The sequence below is a fragment of the Giraffa tippelskirchi genome, chromosome 4, assembly GCF_054371585.1.
Source record: "Giraffa tippelskirchi isolate mGirTip1 chromosome 4, T2T-mGirTip1v1.2.pri, whole genome shotgun sequence".
Lineage (NCBI taxonomy): Eukaryota > Metazoa > Chordata > Mammalia > Artiodactyla > Giraffidae > Giraffa > Giraffa tippelskirchi.
The window spans coordinates 203977727-204000719 of NC_137278.1; the positions used below are offsets into that span (position 1 = coordinate 203977727).

Consider the following 22993-nt stretch of genomic DNA (forward strand, 5'->3'; position numbering starts at 1 on the left):
CAACTGAACTGAACTGAACTGAGTGCTGAGTGGTTTTCTACCCTTAAGAATCCCCTCTCCCTGCGGCAATGTGGATAGACCAAGAGAACATTATGCTTAGCGAAATGTCAGACAGAGAAAGACAAATATTGTTCGACATCCCTTACATGTGTAATATAAAAATAATGCAAATGAATGTATATGCAAAACAGACTCACATATATAAAAAACAACTAATGGTTACCAAAGAGAAGAGGCAAGGGGGAGGGGCATATTAGGAGTATAGGATTAAGAGATACCAACCACCAAGTATAAAACAGACAAGCAACAAAGATATACTGTAATAGCACAGGGAATTATAGCCATTATCTTGTAATAACTTTTAATGGAGTGTATCTGTAAAAATACTAAATTGCTATGCTATACATCCAAAATTAACAAAATATTTTAAATCAACTATACTCCAATTAATATAAATAAATAAGTAAAAAAAACTATACATTTCAAGTATAAAAAAAAAAATCACTCTTTGCTAAAAATACCTAGTGCAGATAAGCAATGATTTCTTTGAGGGCATTAACTTTCCCTACTACTTCTTGAGCATCCTTAGAACTTACTATCTCAAAGGCTGATTCTATTTTATTGGTAGGAACAAAGCTACCTGTGTGTGTCTTTTATCCATATTTAAAATTTTAAACTTTTTATCATGGAGTAAAGAAAGCAGACAATAATCCAGTTGCATAGGTTAAACAATCAACTCAACCAGTCTTGTTTCATTTGTATCTTTACCACTTCCCATCTATTTTATTTTGAAGAAAATCTTAGATATATCACTTATTTCAATATGCATCTCAAATGATAAGAACTCTAACAATAATAATTGTGTTTACACCTATAAAAGATGATGCTGTGAAAGTGCTGCACTCAGTATGTCAGCAAATTTGGAAAACTCAGCAGTGGCCACAAGATCAGAAAAGGTCAGTTTTCATTCCAATCCCAAAGAAAGGCAATGCCAAAGAATGCTCAAACTACTGCACAATTGCACTCATCTCATACGCTAGTAAAGTAATGCTCAAAATTCTCCAAGCCAGGCTTCAGCAGTATGTGAACTGTGAACTTCCAGGTGTTCAAGCTGGATTTAGAAAAGGCAGAGGAACCAGAGATCAAATTGCCAACATCCATCGGATCATCGAAAAAGCAAGAGAGTTCCAGGAAAACATCTACTTCTGCTTTATTGACTATGCCAAAGCCTTTGACTGTGTGGATCACAATAAACTGTGGAAAATTCTGAAAGAGATGGGAATATCAGACCACCTGACCTGCCTCTTGAGAAACCTGTATGCAGATCAGGAAGCAACAGTTAGAACTGGACATGGAACAATAGACTGGTGGCTCAGAGGTTAAAGCGTCTGCCTTCAACGCGGGAGACCAGGGTTCGATCCCTGGGTCAGGAAGATACCCTAGAGAAGGAAATGGCAACCCACTCCAGTATTCTTGTCTGGAGAATCCCATGGACGGAGGAGCCTGGTAGGCTCCAGTCCATGGGGTCGCAAAGAGTCGGACATGACTGAGCGACTGAACTGATACTGATACAGCTTGTCTGGAGAAGGATCCAAACAAAGTCTTCACAGTGGGATTGGATGACTTGTCTTTATTCCCTCATGAATAGGGGAAAATGCTTTTTTCAGTATTTGCTATGCTATGCTATGCTATGCTAAGTCGCTTCAGTCGTGTCCAACTCTGTGCGACCCCATAGACGGCAGCTCACCAGGCTCCGCCGTCCCTAGGATTCTCCAGGCAAGAACACTGGAGTGGGTTGCCATTTCCTTCTCCAGTGCATGAGAGTGAAAAGTGAAAGTGAAGTCACTCAGTCGTGTCCGACTCTTAGCGACCCCATGGACTGTAGTTTCAGTATTTACTGAGGCATAATTAACAAATAGTAAAAAATGCAAAACCTTAAGTGTAGAGCTCAATGACTTTTAATATTATGTGTATATACTTATGTAACCACATTTCCTTCACTCCAGAAAGTTCCCTCAAGCTCCTTTCCAATTGATACCATCCTCTCACCACCAGTAAAGAGTACTGTACCTTCTATCACCATGAATGTTTGCCTGTTCTTGAACTTCATATAAATGTAACCATACATTATGTATTCTTTTGTATCTGATTCCCACTGCTTAACATAGTATTTGTGAAATTCATCCATGTTTTGGGTGTGCTGCTGCTGCTGCTAAGTCGCTTCAGTCGTGTCTGACTCTGTGTGACCCCATAGACGGCAGCCCACTAGGCTCCGCTGTCCCTGGGATTCTCCAGGCAAGAACACTGGAGTGGGTTGCTATTTCCTTCTCCAATGCATGAAAGTGAAAAGTGAAAGTGAAGTTGCTCAGTTGTGTCCTACTCTTCGAGACCCCATGGACTGCAGCCCACCAGGCTCCCCTGTCCATGGGATTTTCCAGGCAGGAGTACTGGAGTGGGTTGCCATTGCCTTCTCCGATGTTTTGGGTGTATTGGTACTTTTTTTTGTAAGAAGTATTCTACTGTATGAAAATACCACAATTTGTTTATCTGTTCTCCTGCACATGGACATTTTGGTTGTTTCCACATTTCAGCTATTATGAATAAAGCTCTATGAACACTCTTGCACAAATCTTTTTGTGGACAACTTTATTCATTACTCCTGGATATCTACACAGGGGGAGAATGGCTCGGTCATAGAAAAGGTTTATTTTTAACATCTTTAGAAACTGTCAAATCATTTTCCAGGTTATCTGCCACTTTTTATAATTCATCAATATTCTGAAATCATTATATATTCACATTCAGTTGTAAGAAATAACACAGAGACATCCTGTGTGTCCTTTACACAGTTTCCCCTATAAGTAACATTGTGCGAAATTATAGAACAAAATCATATTCAGGATACTGACATTGTTATGGTCAAAATACACAACATTTCCATCACCATAAGTCTCTTTCCTGATGCTTTTTTTATTACCATGCCGTGCTCCCAACAACTACTAGTGTGTTCTTCATTTCTGTAATTTTGACATTTGAAGAATGTTATATAAATGGAATCATACAGGATGTAACCTTTGGAGATTGGCTTTTTTCACCTGGCATAATTCCCAGAGAGTCATCCAAGTTGTTGCATGCATCAATAACTTGTTCTTTTTTATTGCCAAGCAGTAAAGGCAAAGTGGTTGTCTGAGGAGGCTTTACAAATAGCTGAGGAAGAGAAGCAAAAGGCAAGAGAGAAAGGGAAAGATATACCCAACTGAATGCAGAGTTCCAGAGAATAGCGAGGAGAGATTAGAAGGCCTTCTTCAATGAACAATGCAAAGAAATAGAAGAAAACAATAGAACAGAAAAGACAAGCGATCTCTTTAAGAAATTTGGAGATATCAATGGAACATGTCATGCAAGAATGGGCACAATAAAGGACAGAAATGGCAAGCACCTAACAGAAGCAAAAGAGATTAAGAAGACGTGGCAAGAATACACAGAAGAACTATACAAAAAAGGTCTTAATGACCGGATAACCACAATGGTGTGGTCAGTCACCTAGAGCCAGACATCCGGGACTGTGAAGTCAAGTGGGCCTCAGGAGGCATCACTATGATCAAAGCTAGTGGAGTGATGGAATTCCAGCTGAGCTATTTCAAATCCTAAAAGATAGTGCTGTTAAAGTGTTCCAATCAATATGCCAGCAAATTCGGAAAACTCAGCAGTGGCCACAGGACTGGAAAAGGTCAGTTTTCACTTCAATCCCAAAGAAAGGCAATGCTAAAGAATGTTCAAGCTACCATACAATTGTGTTCATTTTGCACGCTAGCATGGCTATGCTCGAAATCCTTTAAGCCAGGCTTCAGCAGAACTTACCAATGTGCAACGTGGGTTTCCAAGAGGAAAGGAACCAGTGATCAAATTGCCAACATTCACTGGATCATAGAGAAAGCAAGGGAATTCCAAAAACATTACCTACTTCTACTTCATTGATTACGCTAAAGCCTATGACTATGTGGATCACAACAAACTGTGGAATATTTTTGAAATGGGAATACCCGACCACCATACTTGTCTCCTCAGAAACTTGTATGCAGGTCAAGAAGCAACAGTTAGAACCAGACATGGAACAACTGACGAGTTCAAAATTGGGAAAGGAGTACGTCAAGGCTGTATATCGTCACCCTGCTTATTTATTTTCTAATGTAGAGTTCAGTCGATAAGCCATGTCTAACTCTTTGAGACCCTATGGACTGCAGCACGCCAGGCTCCCCTGTCCTTCACTCTCTCCCCCAGTTTGCTCAGATTCATGTCCATGGAGGTGGTGATGTCATCTAACCATCTCATCTTCTGTCACTCCCTTCTCCTCCTGTCCTCAGTCTTTTCCAGCATCTGGGGCTTTTTCAATGAGTCAGATGTTCATATCAAGTGGCCAAAGTACTGGAGCTTCAGCTTTAGCATCAGTTCTTCCAATGAATATTCAGGGTTGATCCTTTAGGATTGACTGGTTTGATCTCTCTGCAGCCCTAAGGAGTCTCAAGAGTCTTCAGGGTACATCATGCAAAATGCCAGGCTGGATGAATCATAAGCTGGAATCAAGATTGCTGGGAGAAATATCAACAACCTCAGGTATGCAGATAATATCACTCTGATGGCAGAAAGTGAAGAGGAACTAATGACACTCCTGATGAGGATGAAAAAGGACAGTGAAAAAGCTGGCTTGAAACTCAACATTAAAGAACAAAAATCATGGCATCTGGTCCCATCACCTCATGGCAAATAGAAGGGGAAAAAGTAGAAGCAGTGACAGATTTTATTTTCTTGGTCTCCAAAATCACTGTGGAGGGTGACTGCAGCCATGAAAGTAAAAGACACTTTCTCCTTGGAAGGAAAGTTATGACAAACCCAGACACAGTATTAAAAAGCAGAGACATCACTTAGCCAACAAAGGTCTGCATAGTCAAAGCTACGGTTTTTACAGCAGTCAAGTATGGATGTGAGAGTTGGACTATAAAGAAGGCTTAGCACACAAGAATTGATGCTTTTGAACTGTGGTGTTGGAGAAGACTCTTGAGAGTCCCTTGGACAGCAAGGAGATCAAAACAGTCTATCCTAAAGGAAATCAGTCCTGAATATTCATTGAAAGGACTGATGCTGAAGCTGAAGCTCCAGTACTTTGGCCACTTGATGCAAAGAGCTGACATTAGAAAAGACCCTGGTGCTAGGAAAGACTGAAGGAAAAGGAAGGGGGTGAAAGAGGATGAGATGGTTAGGTAGCATCAGCAACTCCATGGACATGAATTTGAGCAAACTCTGAAAGATAGTGGAGGACAGAGGAGCCTGGCATGTTCACAGGATTTCCCAGGCAAGAATACTGCAGCGGGTTGCTATTTCCTTCTCCAGAGGATCTTCCTGAGCCAAGGATCAAACATGTCTCAATCTGCACTGGCAGGCGGATTCTTTACCACCATACCACCTGGGAAGTTCAGGACCCATGGACAAAGACCAAATGTGTATTTCTTACTATGATCATAATATCACAGTCTTATAGAAGTCCAATTTTAGTGTAGTCAAATTCTCCTCTATTTAATGGCATCTAGATATGAAGTTATTTCTAGAAATACTTTCTCTAGTCTAAGACTTTATAAAATGTCACCCCAGCTTTTTATTTCAAGAGACTATTTTTTAGATCAGTTTTAGGTTCATAGCAAAGTTGAGAGAAAGCTACAGAGATTTCCCTGTATATCTCTATAGTCTGTGGGGTCACAGAGTCAGACATGACTTAGCAACTAAACAACAACCACCACCAACAACAACCATAGTTCCTGGCACAGAGCTCCCTAAACCCTTGGAATTTCCTGGGTGATAGGAGTATCTTTTGTTCCAATGAAGTGACTCTTGGTGGGTTCCTCGAGGCTTCAAGATGGGGACTGACTATGAGAAAGCTCAAGCCATGGTTAGAAACTTGAAACTTTCAGCCCTAACCTTCCAAGAAGGGAGGTTGGTTAGAGATTCAGTTAATGATCAATCATGCTTATATGATGAAGCCTCCACTAAAAAATCCTAGGTACATAGTACAAAAAACTTCTGGGTTGGTAAACACAACTGCATGCTGGGAGATTGGTACACCCAATTCCGTGGCTACAGAAGGTCCTGCACACAAAATGGTTTTGGGTGCATTTTTCAATCTCAGTTTATATATTTCTTCATCTGCCTGTTCATTTGTGTTCTTTATATATTCTTTATTATATAATAAACCAGTAAATGTAACTGTTTCCCTGACTATGTAAGCAAATATTGCTAAAAGCTGTTTTAGCAAATGATTGAACCTCAGGAAGGGGTCACTGGGACATGGATTTATAGTGGTCAGCCAAAAGTATCGGTGACAATCTGGGGCCTGCAATTGGTATCTGAAGCAGAGGCGGGGAGAGGCAAGTGTTGTGGACTGAGCCCTTAGCCTGTGGGATCTGATGCTGTCTCCAGGAGAAAGCATCAGAAATAAATTAAATTGTAGGACATCCAGCTGGTATCATAGAATTGCCTGAAGTATAGAAAGCCCATGTCTCTGATGTTAGAAGTGGAATGTGGTAGCAGTGTGACAGTAAAGGCGAAACACGGGCAGGAGTGAGGGGCGGTGGATAATGTGTTTTCCTTTTACAAAGGCAAAAAAAAAAAGCCATAAATAAAGTAAAAAATTAAATGAATGACAAAGGATTAATCTACAGAATACATTAATATAAGCAGCTAATACAGCTCAACATCAGGAAAACAAACAGCCTAGTGAAAAAAGGGGCAAAGACCTAAACAGACATTTCTCTGAAGAAGACATACAGATGGCTAATAAACACATGAAAAGATGCTCAACATCACTCATTATTAGATAAAAGCAAATCAAAACTACAATGAGGCATCACCTCACACCAGTCAGAAGGGCCATTATCAAAAAACCTACAAACAATAAATGCTGGATCGAGTATGGAGAAAAGGGAACCTCTTGCTCTGTTGGTGGGAATGTAAATTGATAAAGCCACTATGGAGAACAGTATGGAGACTCCTTAAAAAACTAGGAATAAAACCACCATATGACCCAGCAGTTCCACTACTGGTCATATACTCTGAGGAAACAATAATTGAAAAAGACACATATATCCCAATGTTCATCACAGCACTCTTTACAATAGCTAGAACATGGCAGCAGCCTAGATGTCCATTGACAGATAAATGGATAAAGAAGTTGTACATATATACAATGGAATATTATTCGGCCATAAGAAAGAATGCATTTGAGTCAGTTCTAATGAGGTGGATGAACCTAGAGCCTATTATACAAAGTGAAAAAGACAGAAAGAAAAAAACAAATATTGTATATTAATGCATGTATATGGAATCTAGAAAAATGGTACTGATGAACCTATATGCAGGGCAGCAGTGGAAATGCGACATAGTGAACAAACTTATGAACACAGTGAGAAGAAGAGGATGGGATGAATTGGGAGAGTAGCAATGAAACATATGCATTCAGTTCAGTTCAGCTGCTCAGTCATGTCTGACTTTTTGTGACCCCATGGACTGCAGCACACCAGGCCTCCCTGTCCATCACCAACTCCCGGAACTTGCTCAAACTCATGTCCATTGAGTCAGTGATGCCATCCAACCATCTCATCCTCTGTCGTCCCCTTCTCCTCCTGCCTTCAATTTTTCCCAGCATCAGGGTCTTTTCCAATGAGTCAGCTCTTGGCATCAGGTGGCCAAAGTATTGGCGTTTCAGCTTCAGCATCAGTCCTTCCAATGAATATTCAGGACTGATTTCCTTTGGGATTGACTAGTTGGATCTCCTTGCAGTCCAAGGGACTCTCAAGAGTCTTCTCCAACACCACAGTTCAAAAGCATCAATTCTTCGGCGCTCAGCTTTCTTTATGGTCCATATTTTACCGTATGTAAAACAGATAGCCGGTGGGAATTTGCTGTATGATGCAGGGAGCTCAAATCCGGTACTGTATGACAACGAAGAGGGGTAGGATGGGGTGGGAGGGAGGTTCAGGAGGGAGGGGACATATGTGTACCTATGGCTGATTCATGTTGGTGTATGTCAGAAACCAACGCAACATTGTAAAGCAATTATCCTCCAATTAAAAATAAATACATTTTAAAAAATAAAGTGAAAAACTAAAAATGATTAGATAAAGGACCAGATAATGGGCTAAATATTTAACAGACAAATAGCTCTAGTAACTGATAAAGAAAAAGATGAGAAACCAAGTGGAAAAATGGGCAAAAGACATGAATTAATAAATAAATAAAAAGAAACACAAAGCTCAATAAACACGTGGTAAGTTGTTCAAACTTACAATTAAGATAAAACAAATTTAAACAAGATTTTTCTACCTTTTAGATTGACAAAGATGTAGAAATTTGATAATACTCAGTATAAACAAAGATGAGGGGATACACTTTTGGTGGATATAAAGTGGTGCAACTTTGGGGAGGACAATTTGGCAGTACTTTGCAAAACTAAAAATAAATACAACCTTTCAGCAATTCCACTTTTGGGACAGCATCATAAAAATGTATGTACAAGGTTGTTATTGCAAAACTGCTTTTAATAGACAAAAACATTAAAAAATCCCAAAATGATTACCAACAGGGATGGGTTAAATAAATTAAGATTAATTTATACATCAAGAATACAACATAAGATAAATAAGTTCTTATTCTTTTATATTGTTTAAATTTTTCTCAGTATTTTTTGAATTTAAAAAGAATAAAAATATAAAAATGGAAACAAATGACTTTTAAGCAGAAAGCAAAGATGCAAAAAAGAGGTAAAAGAAGGATGAATTAACATAATTAGAATAAGTATAATGTTCATTTCTCTAACAGCTTTGATATGTCCAAATTTTTGCAAATATCATAAATGATATGCTAACAGACCCAAAAATAAAACTTGTTTACTCTTCACTTAATAAATAGTAAACAGAGGCAGTAAGAAATAAACATTTATCTTCTGTCACTAGCGATTTAGTAACTTAGAACTACACTGAAGGCTCTGGTCAGCTTTAATTTTGTGTGAACCAATTTATAGCATCCCTAACTGTTGCTATGGAAACAACTGAGACCCAAAAAAATCATAACCTCATTGTTGGGTCTTCTCAAGTAGGAAAAGAGGAAGGTCTTTTGAGCTGGTGAGAAGCTACAAATAGCCTTACTAATTAGCAAATTTAACAATAAAAATTCTGGACAGTATGCAGAGACAGACTCACCCATGTCTAAGTGTCATAAATTTAAAGGCTTTCCCTAGTTTTGAATGTATCAGAGGCAAGTACTATTCGGTTTTGAAAGTCCTATTCTGTTCAGAATTTTACTTACTGCTTTTAGATCATTTTTGCATTTGTAGAAAGAGGATAGTTAAAGAAGTTGCTATTAAAAGTTTTTAAAAGATTTTTTAAGTACCCCTCATTCTGCCTACGGAGAAGGCAATGGCACCCCACTCCAGTACTCTTGCCTGGAAAATCCCATGGATGGAGGAGCCTGGTAGGCTGCAGTCCATGGGGTCATGAAGAGTAGGACACGACTGAGCGACTTCACTTTCACTTTTCACTTTCATGCATTGGAGAAGGAAATGGCAACCCACTCCAGTATTCTTGCCTGGAGAATCCCAGGGATTGCAGAGCCTGGTGGGCTGCCGTCTATGGGGTCGCACAGAGTCAGACATGACTGAAGCGACTTAGCAGCAGCAGCAGCATTCTGCCTAAGCAATCAACAATATCATTTCTTTCTCATTCTGTATTAAGAACATGGGAATTTTAATGTAGATGCAGTACATTTGGCAACAACAATTAGATTTACTGTTCATCTTGGTAGGTTTTGTCTTCTGCTACAAGAGAAGATTACTGAAGAGGACATGTTGGATTGCATCAAATGTTCTTGACAGTAATAACAGCAATGTTTGTCAATGGGATGATGGAAGAGTGTTCTGACATAGTCATAGAAATCTAGCTTTAAACTTCGAGAGATGGGCACCATTTTCTGCTCATGGATATAAGATGTGAAATGATGTAAATCAATTACAGTGGATCCCTCTCAAGAAAAAACAGTAATGATGAGAATTTAAAGACTGATATTAAAAAAAAAAAAAAAACCAGTAGGTGACATTTTATGTCTTTGTGAGACTCCATAGCATAGATTATTCAAGTCTATTCTCTTCATTAAAAGTCAGCAGCAGCAAATAAATTGATCTCAAATTTTAAAATCATTTTGACTTAACCTCGTAACTTTGAAAATAATCTACGGATTTTCAATCTGTGGGCTGAAATTTTAATCGTATGCACTTATCTGAGCTACTAGAAAATCAGGTAAATCCAATACCTAGTGGCTAGGGGGGAAAGTCTGGGAACAGAAGACTAGGAAATAGTTCCAACCTGCCTCAGAAGACCTCTGGCAAAACCCTGAATGAAGCGCTCAGAGCAGGAGGCCGAACAAGCCTCTATCACAGGAAAAGAGGGGAAGGGCGCTAATGTTGAGTGTCTCCTCATTCATTCATTTCACTTTTCATTAACACAAACTGGGTAAGTGAAGATTCAATAATAAATAGACTAGAAAAGTCTCCAAGGCTTTAGAAATGGAGCTTTCTTTCTAGAAGGAGAAACACATAAAACAGAAAAACGAATGAATGAGATAATTTCACAGGGTCTTGAGTGCAACAGATTTCCAGTCAAAATGGTTCTATTGCTCATACTGCAGGGATATGTGTTCTCCAAACACAGAGCAATGAAAGAGAAAAGAGAAAAGTGTGAGAATTAAAGGCACCATCATGCTAAAGGACAAGATGAACATCTTCACAGATGAGAGCGTGAATATAAACACATGACAGTAAGAAGGTTGAAGCTGTGGATCTTTGAGTGCGAAAAAAAAAAAGAGAGAAAACCAGAAGGTCAGTTCCAGAGAGGTAAATACAGATTTAAAATTATCACCAAGGATAAGAGTGCCGAACATGGGCGGACTGCTTGAAATGATGCCTGGGCATTGGGCTCCCCTACTTACAAAGGAACCTGAAATCATTAATCTGGCATCAGTCATGGCCTTGGACTCTGGCTTCTCAAAGTATTATACAAGTGGGTTCGAGAGGACACAGACTAAACTTCACCAGCAACTGAGCCACAATATCCCCTGGTCTGGAGACTGGATCTGGAGTATCTCTGACAGGAGCGAAAGAAAGGAGCTGTCCTCTGAAGGGAGTGCCTCCAGTGAGTGCAGAAGCCCTGAGCAGGTGAGAACAATCAGTGGGACTGAGCAGGCAGGCTTGAGAAGACACTTCTTTGCCCTTCCTCTTCCAATCCCCTGGGGCAGGTGGTTTACCACTGAAGGAGTGCCTCCCTCTAAAGCTGCTTCTTGGGGTGCTAAGGATAAAGACCTAATCCGATGCACTGATCCCCAGAATGAGGAATGATTAACTCTGGTATTCTTGGAGGGAGAAGGGAGGAGAAGGACGTGCTCTCCACCCTGCAGTCCACTTCTCCCGCCTCTCACTTAAGCTGACAGAGCTGACACGGACTAAGGTCTGACCTCTAGCAGTCCTAGATGAAGCAGCCATAATCTCGAGGGGTAAACAGTCATCTGAAGACCAAAACTATTTAAAAAAAAACTGAATTACAGGTTTTGTCAAACTATAGATATTAGAAAAGATGGACCAAGAACTTAAAATAAAGTTAATATACAAACTAAAATAAATAAGGAAAGGGATAAGCAATATGCAACAGGAACAAACACAATAAAAAGAATGAAACAGAAACATTAAATATTAAATGTAAAAACAGAATGTGGAAACAGAGAACACAGTCAGGATAAACAGTGGAATGGATTCCCCGAGAACAAGTATCAAACTGGAAGATCAGATTGAGAAACTCTAGATGAAGAAAAAAGAAAACATTAAATAGAGTCTATAAAGAAAACTGAAGAGATATGATGGTAGAAATAGAATTACTAATATCCAGATAAGAAGAGCTCAAGAAAGAGAGAAAAATAAAAAATAAACAGTAGGAAATATCTGAACCAGAGATAACTGTCTCAGAATTAAATAGAGGTGAGAGACCTTCCAGTGGAGAGTCTCGCAGGGTGACAAAGAAGAGAGATAAGGAAAATCTACACTTAAACACTTACAGTAAAATTTCAGCCTTTTTAACAATGGTGTTGAAACAATTGGATATCAGTAGGGAAAAAAAGTTTTTAAAAAAAAAATCTCAACTATACTTCACATCTCACACAAAAATTAAATCAAAATAGATCAGAGATCTAAATGTAAAACATGAAACTATAAAGCTTTTAGAAGAAAACACAAGAGAAAACCTACATGATCTTGGGTTAGAAAAAGAGTTCTAAGATATGACACCAAAGGCATGATCCTAAAGTAAAAAATTGATAACCTGGACTTCACTATAATTTAAAACTGTTGCTGGAAAGCTGGGTGAAGTATACCTAGGCCTCTATACTATTTCTGCAACATCTTATAAGTCTATAATTATTTCACAATAAAAAATGTCTACATGAATAGAGGAAGATGGACTGCTTGATAAATTAAATATTGCTTATCTGTGAGCCGCATGCTCAGTCGCTTAGTCATGTCTGACTCTTGGCAGCCCCATGGACTGTAGCCTGCTGGGCTCCTCTGCCCATGGGATTTTCCAGGCAAGAATACTGAAGGAAATGGGTTGCCATTTCCTCCTCCAGAGGATCTTCCCGACCCAGGGATCAAACCTGTGTCTCCTGCATTGGCAGGTGGATTCTTTACCAGAGAGCCACCTGGGAAGGCCTTGCTTACCCACAGAGGGTGCAAATAAAATAAGACCTCTATCTTAACACTATATGGTAAAATTTTAGAGGGTACAAAGTGCTTCCCTGTGGCTCAGCTGGTAAAGAATCTGTCTGCAAGGCAGGAGACCTGGGTTCAAACCCTGGTTTGGGAAGATCCTCTGGGGAAGGGAAAGGCTACCTACTCCAGTATTCTGGCCTAGAGAATTCCATGGACTATATAGTCCATGGGAGTCACAAAGAGTCAGATACGACTGAGCAACTTTCACTTTCACAGAGGGCATATATATTTGAACATTTAGAAGAAAAAATAAGAGACTTTTCTTATATTAGGATAAAAATTTTTTTCTTAAGATTTTTTAAGGCACAAAGTAAAAAGAAAACTTTGTTAATAAAATTTTGAATAACAGAAGGTATCAAAAGCAAAGTTAAAAGATGACAGTTTCTCTTCCCTGAAGCTCAAAAAAGAAAGAAAACAAAATTTCCCTTCAGGGCTCCAGAAAGAATTGCAGCCCTGTAGACACCTTGATTCTAGGCCAGCAATCCCTGGGTCAGACTTCTAACCTACAGGACTGTCAGATGCTACTTTTGTGTTGATTTAAGGCACTAAGCTTCTGGGAATTTGTTAGAGCAGCAATAGGAAACTACTGTGATGACTCACCTCTGTCGATTTCCAGGCATTAACCTTCGTGGGTAGTGTTTCCTGGGACAAGACAGTTCCACTGGGCACCTCAGTGTCTTGACACTGCTCTTGTTTCTGTCCTGCCTTGGAAGTGTTTTCTGTCAACAACATAAAGCTAAGATTTTACTTTGACAAAAAGTAGTCATGTTTTCACATGAGCTCACAATTTTTCAGTTAATCACTTCTGAAGATCTGTTTGTCTACAAAACATCCATCATATGCCAGTGGTAACCAATGAGTATTAATCATTTAATATATCCCTTTATCATAACTGACAAGTTTGGACAGATTTTAAAAATACAACTTCAATTCTAGCCCTTTCTCCTATCAATGATTCTATTTTACAGTTTCATTATTTGAATCATATCTTTTAAAATGATGTATAATATAGAAAATAGAGTTTGAAAATGTGAAAATCACTCAAATAAAATTCTAGCAAAGCAGGAGTGACATCTATAATTATTTTAATTAATATTTAAAAGAACTTTATTACTGTGGTGTGAATTTCATGTGTTCTAGGCAAAAGTAATCAGAAATATATAGATTATTTGAGAAAAAGAAACTTTAAACAAATTTTTGATTTGAAAAATTTAAAGAATATGCCAATGAAGATAAGCTATTTTTGTTTTATATATTTGCTGAATTTGATGATTTTTGTAGTCAATATCACTTTCCTTCTTATGTTAATTACTATGTAAATGAAAGCATTAGAATCAACTATATTCCAGCATGTTATTGGGCACCACAAAAAGTCTAAGAAATCTATCTTCAAAGTAATATACACACCTCTGGGGGTATTTAAAGACTTCCCAAGTGTTAGGTGGGCATAGACAGCTTTAAAGGATGTAACTTCCAGATCCACAAGTTTTGTATATATTCTTACCAAAAACTGACCTGTCTGAGGATGCAACTATGTAGAAGCATCTGGCTAGTTCTTTTCCTCCTCCTTTCATAATCAATTTCTCCCACTTTACAAAGAAAGACATTTTCTTTACCCATCTAATTATGGAGCATCTTCCCTTCAGCTACAAGCATAAGAATCTCTGAGGCACCAAAGAACAGTAGAAAAGATTGGTGTGGGGAAGCTTCTTTTCTTCAAGGCATGAAAAACCCAAAGTACAGCTTCAAAGTTTGTCCTGTCTTACACATATTTCTTTCGCTCGGAAAGCATGGCATAAGTAACAGGCCTTTTGGGCCATACCAGGATGTGTGGTACTCAGATATATCACAATATGTAGAAGCAGGACAGTGTCCTTGTGCTTCCCATCCCCCTGGTACTGTCAAAGAATGCATCATTCCTGGGGAAGAGTCCCCGAAGAGAAGAGCAAAGAAAGCATCGGGGATAGAAGCACCTTATTCCACCAGTGCAACACACTTAGGACAAGCCTTTGTGGTGGTGGTGGTGTAGTCGCTAAGCCGTGTCCGACTCGTGCGACCCCATGGACTGGAGCCTGCCAGGCTCCTCTGGCCATAGGATTCTCCAGGAAAGAATACTGCGGTGGCTTCCCATTTCCTTCTCCAGAGGATCTTCCTGACCCAGGGATCAAATCTGGATCTCCTGCATTTCAGGCAGAATCTTTACCGACTGAGCTACGAGGGAAGCCCTAAGGGAAGTTCTACCAGTGCAACACACTTGGGCAAGCCTTTGTGCCTTAGCTTTGAGAGTGTTAATACAACCAGAGTGATGGCTGTTTCCATGTGTATTTAAATAAATAAAGTAAAATGTTTTTCTTTAAGGAAGTTTAAATCTGATTTGACTGGTTGTTTTGACAATGAGGACCAGCTTTCTAAACTAGGTAAATATGATAAATATTTTCCAGTAATTGAATGAAACAAACCTGCAGTTCTGAAGACTTGATGAAAATGCATTTAAAGCATACGACACACAAAAAAATCATTTCTCAAAAACGTTTGTGTTGACAGGTACATTGCAATTAGTGTTTTTATTTTTCCCACACATTCTGAGTATACTGGGTTAACTTAATATGTAACCAGTATAATTAATAGCCATTTGATACATTTTAGCAAAAGTTTTTTGGTATTATTCCCAGAAATTGAGAACATAAATTGCTCCCAGTGACTGTTTAACAAGTCTTTTCCTAAGTAGGCTGTTTCCAATCCTTTGCTTTCAACAATGAAGAAAGACCTAATCATGTTAACAGTTGACAAGTGATGGAAAACATTTTTATAATAAATCACTGTATAATTCTGGGCATATTACTTGGAAAGAAATCATAGAATTGATTGACACTGCTATAATAAAACACCTTCTATTCCCACCGACAATTTTATGTGAACAAGTCTTCTCAGCATTTACATCTATAAAAATGTAAAACAGAAACAGAATTTATGTTGAACCTTGTTTATTTCAAGCAATAAGTAATATTCACATGTGGGTAAATGAACAGTTCCATGTAGTTCATAAAAAACATGTCCTTCCAATAAAATTTTATTCTTTATGTTTAATAAGTGTTTATAAAAATGTGTAACACATTTATGTGGTTTTGATCGATTGTGTACTAAAAATAATTACAATGATAAGTCAATCTAAAGGGAATATTTTTCCACTTAAAGCCTCTGGTTGCAGACAATTTAGAAAAATAATTGCAATTTATATACATATTTCACGTAGAGAAGACTTTCAAGCATAAGCATACTTTCTGTTAGGAAAAATTCTGTGAGAAGTGAAATAGAAATATGACTTCAAGGAGAAAAGAGAATGATACAAAATTTCTAACAATTAAAGAAGACCATGCATTTTTTAAAATGAACAATTACGGATATCAACCACAATAGTATCTATATTCCTTTAGATGCTCTTAAAAAACTCATGAAACACTTTTGATTGTTTTCTTTTCTTGTCTTTAAAGTCAATATTTTGAATTATATTCTTTGCATTTACTATACTTAAGACAAAATTTCACATGTCAATTAAAAATGTTTAAGGAGGTATATAATTTTTCAAAATCACTTTAAGAGTTATACAATAAAAATAGCCTGATTTTTGCCTTCAAAATGTTTATAGACTGACTAGTGAGGTAAGTCTAAAATATAGACTTATAGGAAACAATTAGAGGAAAACAATTACAGGCCAAACTTTCTTAAAATAACTTTCATTGGAAAAGACCCTGATGCTGGGAAAGATTGAGGGCAAGAGGAGAAGGGAACAACAGAGGATGAGATGGCTGGATGGCATCACTGACTCAGTGGACATTACTTTGAGCAAACTCAGGGAGATAGTAAAGGACAGGGAAGTCTGGCGTGCTGCAGTTCATGAGATCACCAAGAGTCAGATATGACTTAGGGACTGAACAACAACAACAATGAATAGATATTCTAAGGAAAAAAAAATCAGTGTGCCTCAGAGTAATCAGAAAGAACCTCAAACTGGAAGGAAAATTTGAACAAGTCTTTGAAGGGCAGCTAGGATTCTGATATATACAGAGGAGAAATGATTCCAAGCAGAAGGAACTACATAGGCAAAAGAAGCAAGTATGGTATAAGCCAAAGATGCTGAAGAACACAAATTTTGCATTTATGGCTCTAACTTTTCATTTTCTTATAACTTTATCTGAAAATTAATAATTAAAATGAGCTTATTTTGGACTTGGAGATTCTATAACTAATCCTGGCAAACAGCAGTAATTTGAGGTTTAGATCATCTATATACTTTCAAGGGATTTAATGAAGAACTATATTATCACTCTTTGAGCATTCAGCAACTTATTATCCTTGAAATAATATGGATTTAAGTTTTAGACATCCCAGAAGTTGTTGTAGTTCAGTTGCTCAGTCGTGACCAACTCTTTGCAATCCCACGGACTGCAGCATGCCAGGCTCCCCTGTCCTTCACTGTCTCCTGGAGTTTGCTCAAACTCATGTCCACTGAGTCAGTGATGTTATCCAACCATCTCATTCTATGTCACTCCCTTCTCCTCCTGCCCTCAATCTATCCCAGCATCAGGGTCTTTTCCAATGGGTTGGCTCTTTGTATCAGGTGGCCAAAGTATGGGAGCTTTAGCTTCAACATCAGGCCTTCCAGTGAATATTCAGGGTTGATTTCCTTTGAACTCCTAGCAAGCAGTTCAAGGGACTCTCAAGAGTCTTCTCCATCACCACAATTCAAAAGCATCAATTCTTTGGTGGCACTCAGCCCTCTTTATGGTCCAGCTCTCACATCTGTATGTGACTACTTTAAAAACCACAGCTTTGACTATAAAGACTTTGTCGGCAAAGGGATGTCTCTGCTTTTTAATATGCTGTCTAGGTTTGTCATAAGTTTTCTTCCAAGGAGCAAGCGTCTTTTAATTTTGTGGCTGCAGTCACCATCCACAGTGATTTTGGAGCCCAAGAAAATAAAATCTGTCACTGTTTCCACTTTTTCCCCATCTGTTTCCCATGAAGTGATGAGATCATATGCTATGATCTTTGTTTTTTTCAACGTTGAGTTTTAAGCCAGCTTTTTCACTCTCCTCCTTCACTTTCACCAAGAGGCTCTTTAGTTCCTCTTCACTTTCTGCCATTAGAGTGATACCATTTGCATATCTGAGGTTGTTGATAATTTCTCCTGGCAATTTTGATTCCAGCTTGTGTGTCTTCGAGCCCAGAATTTCACACGATGTACATGTAAGCAGCATGACAAAATACAGCCTTGATGTACTCCTTTCATGTATATTAAATAATCTTATGGGGCAAAAATGCAGGCAGAATATAGTGGTGAGTCTAGAGAAATCCATTTAGAAATTTTTTTTTAGTATCAGCAGAACATTGCCACTGAAGTGTGTTTAATTAAATTAGGTGATTACACAACATTGCTTTCTGGGTTTTCACAATCAAGTAGAGGGGGAGAATGTACAACACACATTTAGCTCCTTAGTGGAAATGAAGTACCTTGTATATCACAAGCTATTTATCAGTTGAGACTGTGAAGTCACAGCCAAGGAGGACTAGTATGTGAATGAGGAACCTCAAAGGAAAAAGTGAAGATGCTGCAGGAAGTGATGCTATTGAGTCATTCAAAGATGAGCGCTTAGATACCAAGGCTGTAGGTACTTGGCAGAAACGATCTAGAGAGAAGCTACAGATCTCATTGAGCCTGTATCACTCAGATAATACCACAAAGCAGAACTGGTGAAGCTTGTGATACTTCTCAAATAAGATATCAAACTGATGTCCAAACTATCAGACATTAACAACGCCACTGTGCATTTTGGAGTTGAAACGCTCCGTGAGTGTGCAAATTGTTCTATGTATTATTTAGCATCTAACAGACATTTTGGCTATGTATTAATAGTGTCCTTTTAGGTGTAATTGGAGTAAACTAAGTCACTTACCTAACAAAATTAACTTTAAAAAATATGTATTTAATTATTATTAGCATTTTTGGCTGTCGTGGGTTTTTGTTGCTGCTCACAAGCTTTCTAGTTGTGGTGAGCGGGGGCTACTCTTTGATGCAGCACTCTGGCTTCTCATTGCAGTGGCCTCTCTTGTTGCAGAGCACAGGCTGTAGGTGTGAAGGCTTCAGTAGTTGCAGTGCGGAGGCTCAGTAGTTGTGGCTTGTGAGCTCTAGAGCACTGGCTCAGTAGTTGTGGCACATGGCCTAAGTTACTCCACCCATATAGCATCTTCCTGGACCAGGGACTGAACCTGTGTCCTTTCGCATTCCAAGGCAGATTCTTAACCACTGGACCACCAGGGAAGCCCCCAAAATTAACTTTCAAAAATGAACACGTGCATCAGTCATAGAAAATAAAGAACTGATAAGGTTTCAAAGCCTCATGGTGACGAAGAGTATCACGAGTTTGGAACCTTAACAATTTTAATATCATGGAACAGACTGATAGAAAAGATGCAAGAATAGTACAAAGAATTCTCAGCCAGAGCCACCAATTGTTAACATTTTGCTTTATAATTCTTTCCTCATTTATGTACATATCATTGTCCTATATCCTAAGTCTCGAGGCAAAGTCACTGCTGTAGGTTGGGTTCCCCAGGAAACAGACTTCGAGACTCAGATTTGTATGAGAGGGATTCATTAGGAAGCACTCTCAGAAACCACATTTAGAGTAGGGAGGGAGGTAGGCCTGGGCCAAGGGAAAAAGTGAACTGCAATGCATTTGCAACAGAGGTCTTGGCCAATCCTCCTGGGAGCTCGGGGGCTGGAACAGCTCTTCACAGTTGTCCTGCCTTGAAGCAAGGTGGCTGGCCCACATCCACAAGTCATTGAAAGTAGGTTCTCTCAGGGATGGGGCAGGACTTCAGGCAGAGCAGTTTTCTTCAGTTGTTGGGAGTTTGAAGAGAAATCAGCTGAGACCCCTTGGGTGCCAGTTCTCCCAGCAGCTGAGGGAACAAGTGCCTTGATTTTGAAGCGAGAATCTGGGAAACACCACAGCATCCACTACAGACACCACCTCTGTGATTTCACTTTACTACTATATTTACTCAGGACAAATGCTTCAGAGGGACAGTTTCTAGAAGCCACCTACATTGCTTATCACTACATCTTCAAACTTCCCATGTGGCGCAGTGGTAAAGCATCTACCTGTCAATGCAGGAGACACAGGTTCAATCCCTGGATAGGGGAAGATCCACTGGAGTAGGAATTGGCAACCCACTCCAGTATTCTTGCCTGGGAAATCCCATGGACAGAGGAGCCTGGCGGGCTACAGTCCAGGGGAGTCACAAAGAGTCAGACACAATTGAGTGACTAAGCATGCACGTCTTCAAGCCAGAAAGGGTGCATCATATCCTTCTCACTCTTGGAATCTGACTTCTCTTAACACCAGCAAGAGCAGGGTGCCCCAACCCCTGCTCTGTTAGGAACCAGGCTGCACAGCAGGAGGTGAGTAAGCTAGTGAAGCTTCAGCTGCCACTCCCCATTGCTCTCCACCACTTGTACTACTGCCTGAACCATCCCCTCCCCGTGGAAAACTGTCTTCCACAGAACTGGTCCCTGGTGCCAAAAAGGTGGGGGACCACTGAGCTAGAGAAAACGCTGCTTATAATAAGGGGTTCCTGTGATTAGATTAAGCCCACCTGAATACTCCCTTTTTTGACATATAATGTAACATAATCATGGGAGTGATAATTCATAATAATTCACAAGTTATCCTCACATTCAAAAGACAGAGGATTCAATAAAGGCAAGGGTCATTGAGGTCTAGTCACAGAATTTTGCCTACCACAGTAGTCAAATTTACATTATTTACATTATTATTATTTACATTATTTAAAAATAGTATTTAATAGTTTGCTCTTTTTTGGGCTAATGTTTAAGAAATCCTTCCCTATTCCAATGTGGAAAAGATATTCTATATTTTCTTCTAAACATTCTGAAGCTTTGCTTTTTCACTTTTAAGTCCTTAATTCCTCCAGGATACATTTTTGTGTGGGCTTCCCTGGTGGCTCGGATGGTAAAGAATCTGCCCGAAATGTGAGATCCCTGGGTTCGGGAAGATCCCCTGAAGAAGGGAATGGAAACCCACACCAGTATTCTTGCCTGGAGAATCCCATGGACAAAGGAGCTTGGTGAGCTACAGTCCATGGGGTTGCATAGAGTCAGACAGGACTGAGTGACTAACACACACACACACACACACACACACACACTCTTGTACACAATATGAGACAGAAACCTAATTTCACTTTTTCCAACATGGGTAAATGAATTTCCTGGTATTGTTAGGCAGTTCATCCTCTCCTCACCAATGTGAAACACCACCTCTGTCATACACTAAAATAACACAGTTGTACAGGTTTGTTTTCAGGGATCTATCGTTTGCTCCACTGGCCATGCACCTATCCCTGCATCACTACCACACTGCCATGATCAGAGCTCTTTGTTCTTGTGATCTAGAAAGGCAAGCCCTCCACCTTATTCTTCTTCAGGAACATTTTAGACATGCCTGACCCTCTGCTCCTTTCAGATGAGTTTTGGAATTAGCTGATCAAACTCCATGTTTAAAATCCTTTTGGGATTTTGATTTTAAATGTACTCACTCAGTGATTCTCAACTTGGGGCAATTTTTGTCCCCAAGAGACATCTGACCACATCTGCAAACATTTCTGGTTCTCACAAAAGGAAGGGATGTGAGATAATACCATCTAGTGGGTATAAGCCAGAGATAAGGCTCAACAACCTACATTGCACAGGGTGGTCCCCACATCAAAGTGTTATCTGGCTTAAAATGTCAATAGTACCAGGCTTTAGAAACCCTCCACTAAATTTGTGCAATTTGGAGACAACTGATACTTGCCATTTTTTTAGATTTTCAATAAAAAATATATATATATATTTCATTATTGAATTAATTTAAATTTTTAGAAGATCCTTGGAGACTTCCCATACCTCTGGTGAGTCCAGAAATGTCTCAGTATATCATTTCTAGTCTTTAATTATTGTGCAATAAATGAGTTTCTTGGAGCTCCTCGTAAGTGCTATTACCAGAAGTAAACCTGAAATACTGTCAGTGAAACTTAGCACTAGCACAATTCCATTTTTATAAAAACAATTTCTCTCTAGTTATTCATCTTCATACGTATTTGTATGGATGGATAGCAAGATGCCTAGAATTTACAATCATCTGATATTAATTATGGCTATTTCTGAGTGATTGGATTGGAAGTGATTCTTTACAATGGGCCTATTTTTTTTTTTTACAAGAATAAGGTGATTTTTCTGAAACAAAAGAATAAAAATAATCGGACTAGAAGCAAATATTCTAAGACGTTAATAGTGGTTGGTTTAGGGTGGTAGAGGTATAAGCTGCTGTTCGTTTCTTTTTTGTATATTTATTTTTAAATTAAAAAAAATCACTGCTTAAACGTTCATCAGTGTAAATGTTTTAGTAGCAACCACACACACTGCCATTGAGACTGTATATGATAAAGCCACCAAGTATGGCTCTACATCAACTCTCCATAAATATAAAGTTCACTGTGGGAAAATGCTGGTGGTTTTTCTGTTTGTTTTTACTTTACGTATTGTTTATTTATTTTTGTGGTGGGTCTCCTCTGCTTTGCACAGGCTTTCTCTAGTTGCAGTGAGCTGGGGCCACTCTCTAGTTGTGGTGCGTGGGCTTCTCATTGCAGTGATTTCTCTTGTTGTGGAGCACGGGCTCTAGGCACACAGGCTTCAGTAGCTGGGGTGTACAAGCTCAGGACTTGTGGTTCACAGGCTCTAGAGCACAGGCTCAGCGGTTGCGGCGCACAGGCTTAGTTGCAACACATGGAATCTTCCCAAACCAGGGATCGAATCTGTGTCCCTTGCATTGGCAGGTGGATTCCTATCCATTGTGCCAGCAGGTAAGTCCAACATGGGTGTTTTTGCTTATTAAAGTATGACAACTGCTTTGAATTCTAACTTTTGGTTCAACAGGAATCATATGCAATTTTTAGGGAAATATTTCTATGATGTAAAATGTTATTACATTTAACACAGGCCAGAGTAATCCTTATCCAATACAGGTAAAGTTCCATTGTAAAGAACAGTACCACTAAAGAGCTCTTTATGGAAGACTGGAT

General features: G+C 39.0%; 1 protein-coding gene across 4 annotated transcripts in view; it reads right to left on the reverse strand.

Annotated features, from left to right (window-relative positions):
* ENTHD1 (ENTH domain containing 1) overlaps window positions 1–22993 on the reverse strand; it is a 91474-nt gene that overhangs the window by 39245 nt on the left and 29236 nt on the right. For all 4 annotated transcript variants that reach the window (XM_081590207.1, XM_081590203.1, XM_081590204.1 and 1 more), the window contains one exon: window positions 13451–13569. In XM_081590207.1, the coding sequence (XP_081446333.1) occupies window positions 13451–13569 (119 nt within the window). The remainder of the gene's footprint in view (window positions 1–13450; window positions 13570–22993) is intronic.